General features: G+C 41.4%; 1 protein-coding gene across 1 annotated transcript in view; it reads right to left on the reverse strand.

Annotated features, from left to right (window-relative positions):
- Plppr1 (phospholipid phosphatase related 1) overlaps window positions 1-18,462 on the reverse strand; it is a 122,584-nt gene that overhangs the window by 35,084 nt on the left and 69,038 nt on the right. The window contains exon 2 of the mRNA XM_032907689.1: window positions 14,457-14,645. Within this exon, the coding sequence (XP_032763580.1) occupies window positions 14,457-14,645 (189 nt within the window). The remainder of the gene's footprint in view (window positions 1-14,456; window positions 14,646-18,462) is intronic.

Raw genomic sequence — 18,462 nt, forward strand, 5'->3', positions numbered from 1 at the left:
TATAAATTGTTTAGAACACTGAATCTTCTTAAGCACTATAGAAATAAGTGAAGTTGTTTAATAACCATTGATAGCATTCTCACTGTAGTCATCATTACTGTAGTTACTGTTTTATCACGAAGTACTTAGCTAAGTCACTGGAGAGGCAGATTCCAGGATGAGCATCGTCTACTGAGGAAGTAGTTAAAAACAGAACCCAAGATGGAAAAAGGGATTTCCCTTCTCTAGAAAACCCAGACGTGCACCAATCTTATCCTATGTAAAAGGTACCTCCTAGCTGGGAGACTCAGCCAATTCTTATCATCTACAACATGTTTCTCATTAATATATAAATCAAATATCCATAACATATGTATGCATAATCCTAAACCCACAAATGAGAGAAAACCCATGAACTATGTCTTCTGAGTCTGGCTTATTTTGCTTAAAATAACGATCACTAGTTGTATTCCTCAAGCCTGATGACTGGAGCTCAGTCCCTGAGACCTACATGAGCTCAGGAGGGAATTGATTCTTGTACATTGTCTTCTGACTTTCACATGTAGGTATTGTAACATGCTCATGTGTATACACATGCAATAAATAAATGGAATTTTAAAATTAAGAGTGTGAAAATTGATACAAAAATAATCTCAGAAGCCAACACTCGCAAAGGAGGTATGGAACATAAAAGAGGAAAAAAATGGAGCAAGAGTATATATAGTATTTTATGCTCAATGAACATTAATTAAGGAAAAACAAAATGTGATTGAATATGTATATCCAAATGCTGGCAGTGCCTGGAATATACTAAACGCATAAGTACTAAAAGAAGGAAGGTTGAGAGAAGAAGGGGTCAGAGGGTCATTTTATAGTCGAAATGGAGTGATATATTCTTGACTTATTGTAAAATTTTGATGGAGCAATCTGGTTCCTTTCACAGTGCAAGGGCAGTCAGCTTCTTAAACTCATGAGCCATCCATAGCTCTCCACTCACTGGTCGTCTATTCTTGTAGGGGATGATTCTACTTAACGATGCAAGATTGTGAAGTTAAAGGACGGCTTTGCTTTCTGCCAAGCTTGCAGCCTAACATCGAAGGCATTTTGCTCATGATGGCAGATTTAGGGCTCTGGCTTTGGCAGTGCCTTGGCCCCTCCATCTGTACTTCTGCTGGACCATTCTGTCTTAATCCATCATCTGTACAAAGAGCAGCTGGAGCATGTGGGAGTCTCCTTCTGTTAGGTTTTGGCTGCCTTACTTATGTAGGCCTCCCTGATTGTTGGCTAACAAACTCCATATCAATCATAGCAAATTAGAGTGTGCTCCAGCAAGAAATGGTCAAGGCCAAAGTAGCCCAGGCAACAATGACTTGTAGATAAATTCCATTAGTGCATTGTCATTTCCCAGATATGCTAGCTGCAACCCTAAGTGAAGTGTAACATTTTACACAGTCATGAGCATGCTTTTAGTCAGGAGGGCAAATGCTATACTCGGTTAGTCAGTTTTCACATACAAAAACTCAAGTGCAAATATGCAAACTGTACTGAGACACAGTGATTTTTTTTGTGTGTGTATGCTGTTTTGACGAATTTATTCGTAAAATTCAAACTATTTTAAAAGATAAAATTATATGCATTTTATCACGTTGGGCATGATGCTTTAAAGTGCATTTCTATGATAGACTCTCTGACTCTAGGTAATTAACACGTACCTTACCGAACACAGTCATCACTTTGGGAATGTGAGTATTTAGCATTCACTCAGCATTCTTTTTAAAGATTACAATATCTTAGTAGTAATATTGTACACTGTTATAGGTTTATTGTATATACGCAGTTAATGGAAATTTCTAATCCTTTGAACAATATCTGCTTAAGCCTTCTCCCAACCTAACCACCTGTGACGGGTTGTGTATCTTTGACCCAGAGAGTGGCACTATTAGAGTGTGTGGCCTTGTTGGAGGAGGTGTGGCCTTGTTAGAGTAGTGTGTCACTGTGGGAGTTGGCTTTAATACCTTAGTCCTAACTCCCTGGAAGTCAGTCTTCCACTAGCAGCCTTCAGGTGAAGATGTAGAACTCTCAGCTCCTCCTGCACCAGGCCTGCCTGGATGCTGCCATGCTCCCACCTTGATGATGGACCAAACCTCTGAATCTGTTGGCCAGTGCCAATCAAATGTTATCCTTTATAAGACTTTCCTTGGTCATGGTGTTTGTTCATAGCAGTAAAACCCTAAGACACTACCCAAGTCCCCACTAGTCATCATTCTACTCTCTGTTTTGGTGAAGTCAACTTTAGAGTCCACATAGGAGTGACATCACGTGGCATTTATTTCTGTGTCTAATTTATGCCACATATAATGCTCTGAAGGCTTATGCATATCATGATTGACTTCCTAAATGTTTATAGTTGACACCACGTTTATTTATGCATTTATCTGTTGATGGACATTTGGAATGATTTGACAAGCTGGCTAGTGTAAGGGAGGCTTCAATAGATGTGTGAGTGCAGATTTCCTCAATGTATTTACTTCATTTCCTTTGGGACAACCACGGCAGTTCCATGTTTACATTTTCAAGGAATTTCCACAGTGTTTCTCCATACTAACCCTTGTTATAAGGTATCCTGTTCTTCACATCTTTATTTTCTCCTTTTGGAAGCCTCATTCTAATAGGGGTTGAGGCATTATCACATTACTGCTATAATTTGTATTTCCATGGTGAGTAATGATGCTGAAAACTTTGTATTATTTTATTAAGATCATCTCACAATGATTAATCAAAGAGCTATTGAGTTCTTTACATATTTTAGACGTGAACTTGCCACGTGTATAGTTGTATATATTTTCTTCCATTTTGTATATGATTTTTCCTATACAATTGTTTCCTTTGTTAGGCATAAGGAATTTAGTTTGTAATTCTCTCTCTATTTATTTCTTTCATTGACTTGCTTCTGGGGTCATACCTAAGAAATCACCAACAAGTCCTTTGTCAACGTTTTCCTTTGTTTTCTTCTAGTAGTTTCATAGTTATAGGGTTTACATTAAGTCTTGAATTTGTTTTGAGTGTATTACTCAATGAGCTTAGAGTCTAATTTTATTGTTCTTCAGGTAGATTTTCAGTTTACCCAACACCATTTACCTGTATGTACATCTATGCACCATGTCCATGCAGAACCTTTGGAAGTCAGAAAGGGTGTCAGGTACCCTGAAACTATGGTTACACATAATTGTGAGTCATTGTGTGGCTCCTGGGAATTGAAATTGGGACCTCTGGAAGAGCAGCAAGTGCCTTTAACCTCTGAGTCATCTCTTCAACATTTCATCTATTTTGAAGTAACCTACTGAATCCAATTCATGATATCCATGTGGGCATGGGTGAAGGGCCATCTACTGGAGCACAGTCAACCTCATAAAATTCTTGCAAGTATTTTGCCCTCTACAATTTCTTGTAATATTTTGAACAGCCCGCTCTCCCAGCAGGCATCAACTACCAACAGCTCCTCAGCTAGGGCTGGGCCGTCATGAACTTTTCTCCCATCCATGCTGGACTGTTGACTCGTTTGACTTTGTGCAGTAAACCAAAGCTGTTGTGAGTTCATGAATAGTCAGTGGTCATGTCCAGAAGACACTGTTCTGACCTTCTTAATGTTATTATTATTTAAAATCCTGTAGCTATTGGACATAGCTTTCTTGATTCATTTTTCAGAGAGCCTTTGGTCAGTGTATATAAATGCTACTGATTTCCGTATACTAACTATACATACATTAGCTTACTGAATTGGCTCAGTGTCACAAATTTGGGTGGCATCATTTGGGTCTTTGGAATAGAAGACCAAGTGTTCTGCAACATAATTTCTTCATTTACAGTTTGGACACCTTTTAATCCTGTTTGTTATCTACTCTAGTTCGGACTATGCTAAGTAGAAGTGAAGAGACCTGACATCTCCCTGTCCAGCATGAATATGTTATATATTATTTTAATATATAATATTAACACATTAATATTATATATTATTTATTCAGGCAACTCACTTGGAATTTAATAATGAAATAATACTGAATATTGTTAAACACTGTTATCTCTTAAAACAATCACATGATTTTGTCTTCCCTTCCATTAATATGAGGTATTATGAGTACAGATTTGCATATGTTGAACCATCCTTATATTCTTGGGATGAATTTGCTTCAACTCTGGCATAACCATTTTAAAACTAAAAAAAAAAAATTAAAAGTGTAATTATGTAATTTTCCCTTTCCTTTTCTTCTCTCCAATCCCTTTCAGGTCCCTACATTTTTATTAATTGCTTAAATTCTTGGCCCAGTTTTCTTTGATTTTACACACACACACACACACACACACACACACACACACAATTTATATATGTATACATACATACATATGTATATACGTGTATATATACATTATAAATATATAAACAGAATTTGCTGTGACCATTTGGTATTGTTTTGGGTATATGATTTTGGGACTGACATTTGGAAGTAAATAACCAATTACAAGGCTCATCCTCTATCTCTTATTAGTTCTTTCTTTATGGGTGGAGCTTTCTGTGGTGACATTTTCCTCCTCCATGCTATCAAGTCTTTTGGTACTGTCCTTGAGAGTTGAGATATTCTGGATGTAGCTTCCCTGTCTTTTCTAGAGGACACAATCCCACAGCAACTATTCAGCTCCTCTGATTCTGACAGTTTTTCTCTCCTTACTTCTAGGATGTCCCTAGAGGGACATTAGCTGCAGGAGTTGTGTTGTAGATTGGGTATCCCATGTTCAACTTCTCTCTGAATTTTAATCAGTTGTGGCTTTCTCTAATTGTCACTGCCCATAGCAAAGAGAAGATGTTTGATGGGGGCTTGAAAGCTACATTTATCTGTAGGCATAAGAATAAGTTTAATTGGGAGTCACTTAGGAGGCACTGTAGAGACCTAGTGCAGATAGCATAAATACTTTGAATCTACGAGAGTGACCCTAGCAAAGTCTCTCAGTAATGGAGATATGGGGGCTGAACTAGCCATCTTCTATAACCAATCAAAGCTCTTAGCATAGAGACTGGGACATCAACCCACCCAGAAAACCTTTGACCTATTATCTGTCCTTCCTGCAAGATATACTGGTGTAATAGTGGTGCAGAACTTGTTGGAGTGGCCAACGAAGGACTGGTCCAACTTGAGGCTCAGGCTACAAGAAGGATCCCATGCTTGACACTGCCTGGATGGTCAGGAACCAGAAGCAGGATAGTCCAGAGACCCAGGATAGAATGAAACAAGACTGGCCAAAAAAAAAGTCGATGATTTCTAATGATAATCTGCTATACTAATAGATCAGTGCCTAGTCCAATTGTCATCAGAGAGGCACCATCCATCAACTGATGTGAGCAGATGCAGAGACCCACAGCCAAACACTAGGGGGAACCAGGGAAACCCCACAGAAGAGGAAGAGTAAGAATTATAGGAGCCAGAGGAGTCAAGAATACCACTAATCAGGGTTCATAGAGGCTGAAGTGACAAATATGGACCCCCATATTCATCTGAGCTAGGTCCTCTGTATATACATTATAATTGCATAGCTTGGTTTTCTTGGGGGACTCCCAACAGTGGGAATGGAGAAAATCTCTGACTCTTTTGCCTATACTTGTGACCCCTTTTCTCCTACTGGGTTACACCGTTCAACCCTGATATGAGGGTTTGTGTAAACTCTTATTGTATCTTGTTGGGCCATATTTGGTGGATATTCCTGGGAGGACTGATCTGTTTTTTTGAAGGGAAACAGGAGGAGAGGATCTGGGAAAGAGAGGAGATGGGGTTGGAACTGGGAAGAGTGGAAGGAGTGGAAAATTTAGTCTGAATGTACTGTATGAGCCAACCATTGAACCGAGAACAGGGTCCCCAATGGAAGAGTTAGAGAAAGGATTGAAAGAGCTGAAGGGATTTGCAACCCCATAAGAACAGTTGGTTGCAATACCAACCAACCAGAGCTTCCAGGGACTAAACCACCACCCAAAGACTACACATGGACGACCTATGGTTCCAGCTGCATATGTAGCAGAGGATGGCCTTGTTAGGCACCAATGGGCGGAGAAGCCCTTGGTCCTGCCAAGGCTAGACCCCCAGTGTAGGGAATGTCAGGGTGGGGAGACAGGAAGGGGAGGGTGGATGGGTGGGGGAACAACCTTATAGAAGGGGGAGGGGGATGGGACAGGGGTTCATGGACGGCAAACCAGGAAAGGGGACAACATTTTAAATATAAATAAATAAATATAAAACAAAATTCTAAAGATAAAAATTATCAACAAAGTGTAGTATATCCATAAATTGGATTGTTACTTTGTAATAAAATCAATCGTTGATTAAAAAAAGGAAGAAAAATTAGAAAAAAAAAAGGTTAAGTTTTAAAATCCAACTAGGGATTATATTGTTCTCCTAAAGCAATATTACTAGGATTTTCCCGAAAACTCACACTTCATTTGCTCTGGGTCATTGTCTACATCTCTAGTACCAGGATGGTTTTCCTTGTGTCGAGTTGGACTCAAGTCCAATTAGAAAGCTGTTGGTTACTCCCAATACCTGGAAACCACTTTTGCACCTGTAGGGATATCATGCTCAGAACCTTCTGGAACTTTGAAAGCAGACCTCAGGAAGGAGACTTTCAGGCTAGATCAAGCTCCTTTTCATTAGTTGTCTATTTCTATTTTCTATTTTCTCATGATTCCAGTTTGGTTTGTTATTTTTTAACAAATGTATACATTTCTTTTAGATTATGTCATTTGTTGGCTACAGCTGTTCATAATATCTTCTAATTGTCCATAGTCTTTCTGTTGTATTTTTAGCATCTCCTTTTTTTTTTTTTTTTTTTTTTTTTTGACTTTTGGGATCCTCTCTTTTCTCCTTTTAAAAAGGAGAAAAAAAATCCCATACATCTTTTTTAACGATAACTATTAAGCTTTATAGATTTTTCCAATATCTCTTTCATTTATTCCCCTATAATACATATTTTATATGCATTTTCCTAATTTCTTGAGCCATAACATTATGTTTTATTTGATATCTTATTTCTCTATTTACTACTCTATTTTTGCTATATAAATTCAATCTTTTAATGGTTCCATTCCATTGACTTTTGGTATATTGTTTTTAGGATCTCTCTCTCTCTCTCTCTCTCTCTCTCTCTCTCTCTCTCTCTGTGTGTGTGTGTGTGTGTGTGTGTGTGTGTGTGTGTGTGTGTACCCGTGTTAGCATGTGTATGTGCACATGCAAGTGAAGGCTCATCCTCAAGTATTTCTCATAATCACTGTCTTTCTTACTTTTTAAATGGTATTTTTCACTGAACCTGGAGCTCAGAGGTTGGCTGGACTGGCTATCCAATGCCCTCTAGTAAGTCACCTGTGTGCCACACTACCAGCCGGGCTTGCGGATGCACAGTAAGTTTTGACACAGGTGCTGGTCCAAAGTTAGGTCGTCATTTCACCTCCCAAACAATCTCCACAGGCCTCAGAAAAGTAAAAAAATTAGAATATATATGTATATATACATATATATTCTCTTTACTGACCAATTTGTTGTTATGGAGTGTGTTGCAGTTTAGATGTATTTGTGAATTTTCAGATTTTGTAAATTTTCTGATTTTTCTCATGAAGATTTATATAATACTGCTCAGAAAAAAAACTGGGTATAATTTCAATCTTAAATTGTAAGAATGGTTTTGTGGACTAATAGGATCTATCCTAGACAATGTTCTGTGCATGTTACAGAATGTGTATCCCATTGCTATACAACAGAATCTCTTATATGTGCCCGTTAGGTCTATCTGGTCTCGATTAAAGTCAGATATTTCCCTATTGGTCCTATTTCTGCAGTATCCGTCCACAGCAAGCGTTGGGCGCTAAGATAGCCTGCTATTTATACCACTGAATCCTCTCTCTTCAGATATTTTAATATTTGCTTCATGTCTTTAGGTGCTCCTGTGTTCAGTGTTTGCAAATGTTTTATCCTCTTGCTGAATGAGCCTTTTTGCTATAGTATAATGATATCCTTTCTGTCTTACATACTGCGGTCTAAAGATCATTTTGTTCCAGTATGGCCATAAACATCTGTGTATCCAAAATTCAAAATCTGACACTCTCCAAAAGTTGAAGCTTTTAATAACATTGGTTCTCAAAAGACTTGGGAAGATTTCACACTTTTCAGATTACAGTTGGAAAGTATATGGAAATATTCCCTAGCCCTTAATTTTGGATACAATGTTTACCCTGGGCACCTTTTCCATTTTGATTTTTATCTGCATATAATGTTTTTTTATCCTCTCACTTCCCACTACATTGTACTTCCTGTGAATTGGGTCTCCTGAGTCCTTTTAACCTTTTACTTTGGCTCATATGTAAAAATAATTAGGGCTGACCATTGGTATTAGATAATCAATTAAGGAGCTCCTCTCTGGGGCAGAGTGGTTCTGCTCCTCTTATCCATCATCAGAATTGTTTGAGGCTCTTTATCTGGAGATGAGGCCTTGTGAGATTTCCCCTATTCACACTGGCATGTTAGCAGGTATTGTCATTCTGCAGGCCTTGTGTGGGCAGCCATATTACTGAAATTTCATGGATGCAGTTTCCCTGTCATATATAGAGGACACTATCATGTAGCAGTCATTCTGGGCCTCTGGCTCTTAAGATCTTTCTGCCTCCTCTACCGTAATATTCTCTGAGGTGTAGATGCACTCCAGTTAACTGTTCTTTGCATTTGACTAGTTGTGGATTTCTGAGGTAGTTTCTGTCTGCCATGAAGAAACCTTTTGTGATGAGGGGTGAGAATCACACTTATCTGTGGGTATAAGGATAATTATTTAGACTGCACTTAGAGATCATACTAGTTTGGAAGAGTGGCAGTAATAGGTTCTCCTCTGGGCTCCACGGCCTTACCAGTTAAGGTAAGTTGGCTGTTAACATACCAGGCACGATTTCCCCATCGGGTAGGCCTTAAGTCCAATTAGATGGTGGTTGGTTATCTCCAAGACACAAGCACACCATTCCATGTGGGCTACTGTTGGTTCATGGGTTTTACAGCTGGATATAACTCTAAACTTCTATTCTCCCGTGGCAGCTTGCATAGTGTTTTGGGTTACTCTGAGAGCTAATACTCAGTGTTCTGCCAGGAGGATCGAGTAGTTATGAGCATTCAAAACTTTTGTAGATTTTAAAAGTGACCTAGGAAATGAGGGAGAAAATACAGAGACGTTGCCAGCATTATGAGAGTGTCCTTTATTCTGGACTTTCATCTTTTATGATGAATGCTCCTTACTACTCTAGATCTGCAGGGAGGTTCCGCATCCTTTACTTGGGAAACTTTAGTTAGTTCAAGAACTGCTGACTTTTGCTTTATCATACGTAGATATGTCACAAAGAACAGACACAGTCACTGTGGGCTTCCAGTGCCTTTTAACAGTTCAAGGAGAAAATGCTGTTTGCCTGATAGTCTTTTGAAAACCATCCAGTGCCTGGGATAAAGTACTAGGTATTGCCTTCTGATCTGATCCAAGAGCCACACCCACCTGCTTGGAGAGCTATCCTAGTTGAGACTACACATGATATTGTAGAGTAGCAAACCATATGTTCCAAAAAACCCACACATTTCACTGACACCATTTGTTTTGCTGGACAAGAAAAAAATGGAAACTTGGAATAATTTCACAAAAATTCTGTTCTTAATTAAAGAAAAGAAGTAAAGCTTCCTATAATGTCCAGATAATTTAACTTCCCCATATTTTTAGGGGAACATTTGTTAAAAAACAAAACCAAACCGAAAATAATTCTAAAACAACAAAATGGTCGATCTTCTTAATGTGTCACCAGTTAGCAGTCATTGCATGGCACACCTTCAAGCTGGGAATAGTTGGAAATAGTGTAATGTACAAGCAAACGAACAAATGAACAAACCCCACTAAAGAAAATCTACATTACTAATTGGTACTATGGACAGAAATTGTGGCATTTTAAAAATTTGTTATTGGTTGTTTCGTTTCTCTACATTTCAAACGTTATCCCCTTTCCTGGTTTCCCCTCTGAAAACCCCCATTCTATCCCTTCCCTTCTCCCTCCACGAGGGCGCTCCCTCACCCACCCACCAATCCTGTCTCACCACCCTAGCATGCCCCTACTGCTGGGGCATCAAGCCTTCACAGGACCAAGGGCTTCCCCTCCCATGGATGCTGGACAAGGCCATCCTCTGCTAAGTATGCAGCTGGAGCCATGGTGGTTTAGTCCCTGGGAGCTTTGGGGGGGACGGGGTCTGGTTAGTTGATGTTGTTCTTCCTATGGGGTTGCAAACCCCTTCAGCTCCTTCAGTCCTTCCCCTTGTGGATATTTTTTTTTTAAGTTTTTTTTCTCAATTCAAAAAACTTAATTGGGTTGTCTGTATGTCTGCTCCAGAAGAGAGTGTAAATTGTAAAGAGTGAGTATAGTAGTGACAGTGGTAGAAGGACTTTTTATTTAAGAAGTCACATGCAGCCCAAAGGAAAAGGATGTGACTTAGAAAAATGGCAAAGAATCTCAACACAGGAGACTGTTGAGAGCCCGGAAGAGGCGACTTCTGAAGGAGCGCAAAGCCAACAATGTCTCCTTTACTTCGGCAGCTGTGGCCCTCGTCAGCCAGCCAACGGCCGGCCCACAGCAGTGACAGTCTACTCTGACCTGCAGCACAGCACAGTTTTACATTGGATGCACAGAGCTTGGACAAATGTACACATGAAGATTTGCAAATTCAGCTAAACTGTGGCTTTCTATCCAAGTTGTGCTTGGCTTTTCCTTCCTGAGGAAATTGCTGCTGAGGCGTGTGTGTGTGTGTGAGTGTGTGTGTGTGTGTGTGTGTGTGTGTGTGTGTGTGTGTGTGTGTGTGCAGGCTATGAGCGATTTCAATTCTCTTGGGCAGGGAGTCAAATGTTCTGCTTCTTCAATGTTAAATACTCCCCAGTCACTTCATTGTAAGGCCAGGAGAAAGGTTTAATAGCGATCTTCTCATGGCTTGCCCCACTGGGACTGAGATAAAATAAGGGAAAATCAGATTCTCTGCCCAGTAAATCCTCTTATTCAGGCAGGCTCCCTGGCTCCCTTCCTTTGCCTCTGAGTCTATTAGGAAGGCCCAAGGCAGTCCTGAGTTATCCAAGCTTGTTTTGGTAGTCAGAGCACACCCTGCAGGTTTCTTTGAAGTATGGGTTCCCACTGTGGGATAAACAGTTCTGGGCACAACAAACTCTCCAAGCTTTGACTTTTCCTAAAGACGCGATACAGAGGTGGCGTTGGCCCCGTGCAGTTCATCCCAAGTGGCCTTGTCTCAATATGAGGTTGATATGCTTTGACAGAAACGCATAACAGGGAAAACAGGGAGCTGACAGGTCAAATGGTACAGTCTGTACCCTCGTTCCTCCCCTGAGTAGATGCAGCTGTGAATGGGGTCATTAATGACCATATGTGGAGTCGCAGGAGTGTGACATTCAGTTCAGCCACTGTCATTATTTGCAGATGCACAGAAAGCCAAGGACAGTCCAGGTAGAGTTATTTATTTATTTATTTTTGAAATTCACGCTAGTTCCCTTGCATACCATTCAAAGAGGGTCTCGCCCTCATTATACTCCAGGGAGCACAGAAAATTCTTTGAAGAAGAAACAAGTAAGTCCTGTAGTTCTGTGGACACAGGCAAAGCCCAGAAATACGGAACTGGATCCAGAAAGGCAGCTCTGGAGTGTTGAAAATATAAAGTGGAAACTTTCATCAAAATCTTCCCTTTTTGTGTTCTCATGAAACCTGAGAACTAGGAGGGTCCTGGAAACCACCCGGCCTGATCTCCCTTAAAGTACAGAGATAAGAAAACGGAACCTGCAAGAATCTGAGCGGCTACAAGTCACACAGTTATGGGAGCCCCCGTCTGAGGGAGATGACTGCTCTCTGAAGGCAGTGAAGCTGGCGGCTCCGTGGGTGCTGAAGGACACACTAGCACTCAGAGACCCTGATGCCACGCTGGCTGCTCTTGAACAAGTCATTTCTCACTGTCGGCAGAAGTGAACACAGCTTCTCCCGCTAGCTCAGGGGAGCTCTGGCTTGTGGCTGCTCACTGATTTTGAGATCCTGAGGGAAGATCACTGATGACTGGTAGCACTGAGGATTAGACTGCTCTCTGCTATTAACACATCAGCTTTGCTCGTCCCTGGTTCTTAGCAATGGCCCTAACTTGAGAGGGAGAACAAAAATGGCGCCCAATGTGGAAATCACTGTTCATCTGTTTATAGAAAAATTGAGCTCCTAGGGCATTGTTTAGCCCAACTGGGGTGCAGTGTCTCAACTGAAAGGTGAGGGAGTCTGTACGCCTCGTTCTCTGTGTTCTTTGGAATACCCCCGTTCCAGCTCATTGCATTGCTATGTGGATCTCCCAGAAAACACCTGCAGAGTATGCATCAATTATAAAATGGTTTCTTTCTTTTTAAGTATACGAAACTGTTTTTCATTATGAAATTTTCATACATTTATGTTGTCATCCCTTGGTTACGTTGACCCTCCTTGCTCTCCTTACCCTGGACCAAATTGGTCCTCCTTCCAAATCGTTTCCCATATTTCCTCTTCCGCTTTTATGTACACTTAACACTCTGAAGAATTTGTTTTTGACTATATTTAACAATTATATTGTTTCCTGATGATAAGTTTTTGCTCACGCTTATTCATGCTTTGTTGATCTTACATTTCTTTTTGCAAATGGGCACTAAATAATTATAGGAAGATATAGAGAATGATAATATTGCCTGGAACTAGGAAGAAAGGGAGAAAATATATCAGTAACTGAATGAGTCCATCAGCAATTCATGTCTGAACACAGACGAAAGGATATGCATATAAAACACAGGAAGGAAGGAGCATAACCCGATTCCAGACTAAACCACTGCCTCCTGGCAGGGCCACTGCCAGCCCATTCCAGGCAAGGATTTGTTTGCCTTCTTCCTTGTTCTATCTGGGGACTTCTGAGTTTTGAGGCCTTCTCTCTATGCTTTCTCCTCTTCCTAGGGCCGATAAGCAAGGATAAGGGAAGGAAGATATAGAAGTTATGTTCGCAGTCCCGTAGAAGAGTTCACTTAGGCATTCTCAATGGAATGTCATAATTCTCAGCTGAGGACATTTATCCTGTGAGGCTGACCCTGGTGGAGGAGGGTCGTTTCTACCAGATTCTGTGCTCCCTGACACTAAAGGCATGCTAGGAACTTTAGGAAGTCATTTCTAAATCCAATGGCAAACTTGTCTTGCCTAGAACAAATCAGTGAGGTGAAGCAGATGTGCTGCTCTGTGGACCCAAGGTTTGCAGCCACCCTGATATGTCGTTTTGCATCTCATCAACATTACTCTCCCTTCTCCTGAAGTCTAGGTAGTTAAGGGCTCCTCTGAGGCTGGGCTGATGATTTGAATGAACTTAAAGTATGACAACTCGTTATTGCTCTATCCTCAAAATTACAATCACTTCTTCATCGTAAGGCAAGAGAAGTGCTTCCACTCAGAACAGCATTTGAATTAAGTGTCTGAGAAATCACTCTACTCTTCAGTACACAGGTTGGTATTTTTATTTAGGCCCTGGATAGAGAAGAGCAGAAGGCGAGTCAGAGGTGAGGTGGACAAGTTGGGGAGCTACTATTAAAAAAATAAAGGACAGAGTGGGAACTGAAATTACACACCCGGATTAATCTGCCCTGGGAACAGCAGTGTGTACAGTCACAGAAATGTTTATTTTAACGCTCTCATAAAATGATAATGTCTAAGTGTTAAATCACTCAACTGGCTCACATGGATCTACAAGCTTTGTGCCCTTGAAGCAGTCTCCCTCCAGGGCTGCCTGTCCAATTTTTGACCTCAATAGACAGAAAATGAAATAAATGAAGGGAAGGTTGCAACAGAGCTAGTTCAATGTGACGTGCCTTCTACAGGGGCAGAGACATCAAATTTTTGGGTCAAGTAATTTTGTTCATCTCTGGCCTTTGCCGTTCAGCCGTAGCAGCAGGAGGTACCAGCTGGAGGGTTCTGTTCCCCTCTGATCTGAGTCTATGGCAGTGCCGTCACTAACAGTCGGGCTCCTTTCTCGAAAACACACAACTCGCAGCATATTTCTTTTTCTGAGAGTACAGTAGCTATTCTTACCATGCCATGCCAGCCATATCTGTTGATTTCTGACATTCACCCATGCTTTAAAAAAAGAAAACAGCTTCAAAAATCTAGATATTAAAAAGCAAAGAGTATCCCGTCTATCTATAAAAGGCAAAATCCATTTTATTTCATTTTATTATTTATTTCTTTTGCAGACTTCCACTCAGTCTGTCTCAGACAGAAACCATCAATAAGGCTACTTGCTGGTGAGAGAGCCCAGGATGACAGGAAAGAGGGGAAAAGGCAGGCAGGAAGTACTTGCAGGTGTATGAGAACAAAGAAGCGTTTCTGTACTTACAATAGCAGTTGGGGTGGCAGCCAGAACGCAGTAGAGCACCAGAGGGCTGATGAAGCTTTCCTCCTCTGTCCCTGGGTAAGGCTTCATTAAGTCTCCATCCTGACAGAAGAATCCTTGGATGTGCACCTGAAAGGTGTCAGTGCATTCGAAGTAGTAGGCAAGCAGCACTGTCCCAGCCATGATGACAAGCTGAAAATACAGCATGGCCACACGGAGACATTAGCAGGGCTTCGGAGCGGTGCTTGCCCCTCAGAGCATACTCCCTCTATCACCCTGCAGCACTTCTGGGGTTGGTATTGCCAAGTGTGAGCGTGCCTGGCTCAGGATGCTCTGGGCTTTGGGATTGTATGCTAGCTTGTCTGCCTGCTAACATCTGCTGTAGGAAACCTCCAGCAAACAATGGGCAGACCCCCTGGGCATGGCAGACCCCAACACCGCTTACAGAGAGACTCAGCTTCTACAGCTAGGCTCTCAAGTATCTTTGGGAACCGAGATGGGAATGTGCATTCAGGTCAGAGGTGAAAGGTCACATGGCAGTGGCTTAAAAGTTGGAAGGCTGTTGGTGTGAGAAATTTTATAAATTATTAAAGAGAAACTTCCCATACAAAATGTTAGGCAGGAGTAAATGACTGAGTAGGCAAAAGAAAGAGGAAGGAAGGAAGGAAGGAAGGAAGGAAGGAAAAGGAAGGCTTAGCAGGGCTAGGAAGCTTCTTGCAGAACCATGCCCTCTATTATTAGCAGCTCTTCTGCATCAGGAATGTTTTCTAATCCCCCCTCCCCCCAATGTTTCCTACTAGAAAAGCAAGGAGTTTGCTGCGGATCCTATCTTACAGACATACAACCTTCACAAGATTTAGACACAATGAGATACCATTTCCTTCTTGACTCATGAATTTTCTGGATGCTCATTAGTGTAGGTAGTTATAAGAAGTATGAGGAATTGATGGGATACGGAAGTTCCACCTTATTTTTCACATCCTATGTGGAACACATCAAAGTTTTAAGATAAGATAGCAATGAAAAAGGTGGGTAGGAAACAAGGCTGTTGGGTTATGAGATTGTGGAAGCTGAAGACCGATGAGAAGGTAGACTCCCTTGGCTCTCATGCTCTCTCTCTCTCAGAGGCAAGAAAGCTGAGGTCAGAGAAGAGACCTGACTATGGCTGAATTACCTTGTGGGTAACTGATCATGTGCTCAGACAGTGCGCTGGCAAAATGAGGAAACTAAGGTGAGGAAAATGCTTTTAAGTGTTTATTTGTTTAAAGGTGCCAAGCTAAGCATTATGGGAAAACAATAAAGTCAGGTGTTTTTATACAACTTTAATTTAAAAGTTCACCATCACGTGTGTGAGGCAGTGCCAGGAAAGCCATACTGTTTTAAGGGTTTAGAAACACTGGACTTTTGTTGAGACATAGTCTAATATAGGCTGGCCTTGACCTCACCAAGCAGCCAAGCATGATCTTGAGCTACCATTCCTCCTGCTTGTGTTTACTGAGTGCTGGGATTCTATAGGCATAAGCTGCCATGACCCATTTACTTAGTGTTGAGCACTGAAGCCGAGAACCCACGGCTCTGTGTAGACTAAACAAGCATTCTTCAAAGTTGCATGCTCTACCCTTGAACGTCTCATTCCAGATAAACAATAACAATATCCCTTTCCCTAAACAGACAAAACTCTAAACAACACCCCCCACATACAAACAATCCTATATTTATTATCTATAATGCAGGATTAAAATTCCACCCAATCAGAAGGATAAGGAAACAAGGACGAGAAAATAGGTCAGTCCTGGTAGAGAGAGGCACTTTTTGTCACATCCTTTTCTGATCTTTTATCCTCAATATAGAAGCAGCCTCACACCTGCCCTGAAGTCTCTGGAGTTGTTTCCATAGTGAGTTTCTCCTGGGGAAATCCCTCTGGGACTCCATAGCAGAAAGGACCATTTTTCTCAGCATCCTTTGGGTTGAGAATGCTTCAGTCTTAATTTCACATCTTCTCCTACGCCTTTTACTTTTCTGACTCGGAAGCCCTTTGTATCTCCCAGCTCTTGTGGGTTACAGGTACAGACTCCTTATCATCTGATCTGAATGTCTTTCTTTCGGCCACTTCAGTCACCACTTTCCTCTTAGGCCAGAAGGCCACATAGCACTCCATTCACTGTCCCCTATGCATGACTGGTTTCTGGCTCTAGTGGATTTAGTCTTCTAGTGTCTGATACTTTTTATCCAGCGGCCCTTTCATCACAGCTCCTGACCATCTAGTCAATAGTCTGCAGACTGTCTTCTGTGTCTCTCCGTTCACGAGGTTGTTTATTGGTACAGTTAGTAAGCCACTCACCTTCCTTCTAGCTTCTCTGCGGAAATGAATATTTGGTTTAGTTTCCTTACAGCAGCAGGGGAAAATCTGGAATGGACATGCTTCCTATAAGACCAAGAGGTAGGCGATGGAAAGCAGACCCTGCCAGACAGAGTCCTTGCCTACAGCTAGCTTCTAAGTCCCAGCTGTGCACTGGGCTTATCTTCGTGTGTTTCTTCCACATTGCTAGAAGCACATTTCTCCATTTCTCAGTTTCATCAGCTCTTAGACAACACCCAATTGGAGAATAGATGGGATCTGTGGGAGGCATTTCAGAGCCAAAAGAAAGAATGGCATCTAAATTCTTCTACTGAGAAAGAACATTTTGTTTTAGTAGGTGTGTTTGTGCCCCCAGTTCCTTTTGAGGAAACTGAAAGTGAAGTACACACCACACACACACACACACACACACACACACACACACACACACACACATGTGCACACATGTGAGCAGAATCAATGCAAAGGCACAGAATAGAAAAAATATAGAAATGTCTCAATGTTAACGTCAAAATTAACTAACTGTAACTAACAAAACACTCCAACGTCATGTACCCAAATTTGAATCTATAGGATAAATCTTGAACAGTTGCTTGATTGATGTAATCTTGAAGTAGTGTTCAGAGAGAAATGAATGAATGAATGAATCATTTCCAAGACACAAAGACCAGAGAATGGTTAAGGCTTGCTGGATGGATGGAAGCAGGAACTCCAGCAGCTTATACATAGGCTGACCCACCAGAATGATATAATTTGCCTTAGCTCCTTTCTCACTGAAACAGCTAGAAACTCATTCCTGCCATTGTCAAGCAATTCTCGAACTCCCCACAATGTTCTCTACTGCCCTTTACAGGAGGGAAAAGTTGAGCAACTCAGAACTCAGTTTGTACTCTTTTTTCCCACTGAGCGTTCTTTGGTGACAACAAAATAAAAAAGAAGCCATTCCTGTTGTTACAGGAACAGAAACAACACAGGAGAAGCTGTGTCCATGAGCAGAGAGGCCTGCCCCATTGCACCCATGGTGATCTACACTTAGCCATCAGCCATCGTCCCTGTCCTGGGTCACGATTCATCACTGTCTAGGTTTGTGCAACCAGTGCCAGCTGGCACTTGTATCATCTTTTACTCCTTCCTGTGCCCATTTAGGGATGCACGGAGGGAGTCCATAATGTTGTTGTCACACAAACAGATGGTGCGACTGAGCCGGGCTGAGCACTGGTGGAAGAGGTGAGGCTGTCACAGTGACAGAGGCAATTATGGATGAGGGATGATAATGAAGTGTAGGGAGAGCACATACCAGGGACCTGTTCCAGGCCTTCTGCCCTCAGAACAACAGTCTAATACAAGAAAGTGCAGAGCATGATAATAGTACCACAAGGATTTGAGAGGCAGATGCCAGCAGAACTAGAAACCTAGCTTCCAGTGCTTGATAGTGCAGTGTTTCTACCCAGATCTCTCCTAATTAAAGTCAATGTCACAAAAATTCGGAACGAGAAAGTCAAAGCCAAACAAGTAAGCATAAAAGTTTAGAGTAATTGTAGATCACTGGGGCATCAGGGCTCCTGGTAGTAGTGATGTGTATTTGTGTGTGTGTGTGTGTGTGTGTGTGTGTGTGTGTGTGACAGAAGTAAAGCTAGAATGAGAGGACTG

Source organism: Rattus rattus, chromosome 7 (assembly GCF_011064425.1).
Source record: "Rattus rattus isolate New Zealand chromosome 7, Rrattus_CSIRO_v1, whole genome shotgun sequence".
NCBI classification, from domain to species: domain Eukaryota; kingdom Metazoa; phylum Chordata; class Mammalia; order Rodentia; family Muridae; genus Rattus; species Rattus rattus.